The following is a 1313-nucleotide window of genomic DNA, read 5'->3' on the forward strand; positions in this document are numbered from 1 at the left end:
ATGGGAAGGGGGGGACCATGCTTAGGGTACTATGGGAAGGGGGGGGGGACCATGCTTAGGGTACTATGGGAAGGGGGGGCACCATGCAAGCTGTGAATTGTAATCTCCGCGTCATCACGGTACCTGGCGTCCGGAGTCTCCGCCCCCAGCGTCCCGTTCAGCTTCTCTCCCAGCCTCATGTCCACCATCTCTGTCTGCGGGGGGAAGTCCATGTCCCGGGTGCTGCAAAAGAACAGGAAACGCAGAGCATGAATTCCCGGACCTCAGAGACTCCAGGGACGGCGTATGTGTGCGCTATCCGCCGCGTGTTTACTCCTCGGCTCCGCCTCCTGCGTTCTGCTCCCTGAAAACAAACAAGATAAGGAGAGCAAACGCCAGCGGGAGAAGCGCTGCACCCGCCATCACCTCATGTGTGACAACACCGGAGCAACACCGGAGCAAGGAGGCCAGCAGTTGTCAACTTACTGGGTGTAGGGGGCCTCAGCTGTGGCCCCTGACATCACCAAAGGGCTGCCCTAGGCCCCCAGGGCACAGGGGCCACAGACCCAGCAATCCACCTGCATTCCAGGCTTAGAATATTGTGGCAATGTATATAACATCATTCTACATAGAGAATCTGCCCCTGTGCCTGTGCGGCCCTTAGGCGTGTGCCTACCGTGCCCGACAATGGCGCGCCCAACCCTGAGCCGGCTTCCCGGCCAATCCCCCGGCACACACAAACCTATAAAGTGGTTTTACACGCCGGGGTGAAGCGCTTTATTGCCGGAGCGAGAATTGTAAATCACGACAACTGAAACCTCGTAACAAATCTGCTGAATGTGACACATGAAGATCATACGAGGAGCCGAGAGGTCAGAGGTCACAGGGACAAACGAGGGACAGATCAGGAAAGAGGTGAGGCCAGAGGAGGTCTAAGGGGGGTCCGCGCACTGTGCAGATATCTCCCGGCCAATGAGAAGGAGTTATCATGGCCCAAAGTGCTCATTAAAGTGAAGAAGATCAACAGCTGGAGGACAGGAACTACAAGTCCCAGCATGCCCCGCCAGGCACAAGAGAGCAGCACATTCTGAATGTGGGCCTCTGATTGGCTGCCTATAAATAGAACCCGAACAAATCCAAAATGATGAGAATCCCAGAGACCAAAACTAGGGATGGTGGGAGCCCCTCATAATGGGCACAGCGGGTGTACAGACCCGGGAACTCAGCACAGGGATGGTGGGGGCCCCTCATAATGGGCACAGCGGGTGTACAGGCCCGGGAACTCAGCACAGGGATGGTGGGGGCCCCTCATAATGGGCACAGCGGGTGTACAG

At 57.0% G+C, this 1313-nt stretch overlaps 1 protein-coding gene across 1 annotated transcript in view; it reads right to left on the reverse strand.

The window, feature by feature from the left end:
- LOC108802194 (sodium-coupled neutral amino acid transporter 3-like) overlaps positions 1 to 238 on the reverse strand; it is a gene marked incomplete at its 3' end in the record, with an annotated part of 27318 nt that extends 27080 nt beyond the window's left edge. The window contains exon 1 of the mRNA XM_018574063.1: positions 51 to 238. Coding sequence (XP_018429565.1) covers positions 51 to 212 — 162 coding nt within the window. The remainder of the gene's footprint in view (positions 1 to 50) is intronic.
- Positions 239 to 1313: the final 1075 nt, after the last annotated feature.

The sequence above is a fragment of the Nanorana parkeri genome, unplaced genomic scaffold (assembly GCF_000935625.1).
Source record: "Nanorana parkeri isolate BGI_ZX_2015 unplaced genomic scaffold, ASM93562v1 scaffold2706, whole genome shotgun sequence".
Taxonomy (NCBI): domain Eukaryota; kingdom Metazoa; phylum Chordata; class Amphibia; order Anura; family Dicroglossidae; genus Nanorana; species Nanorana parkeri.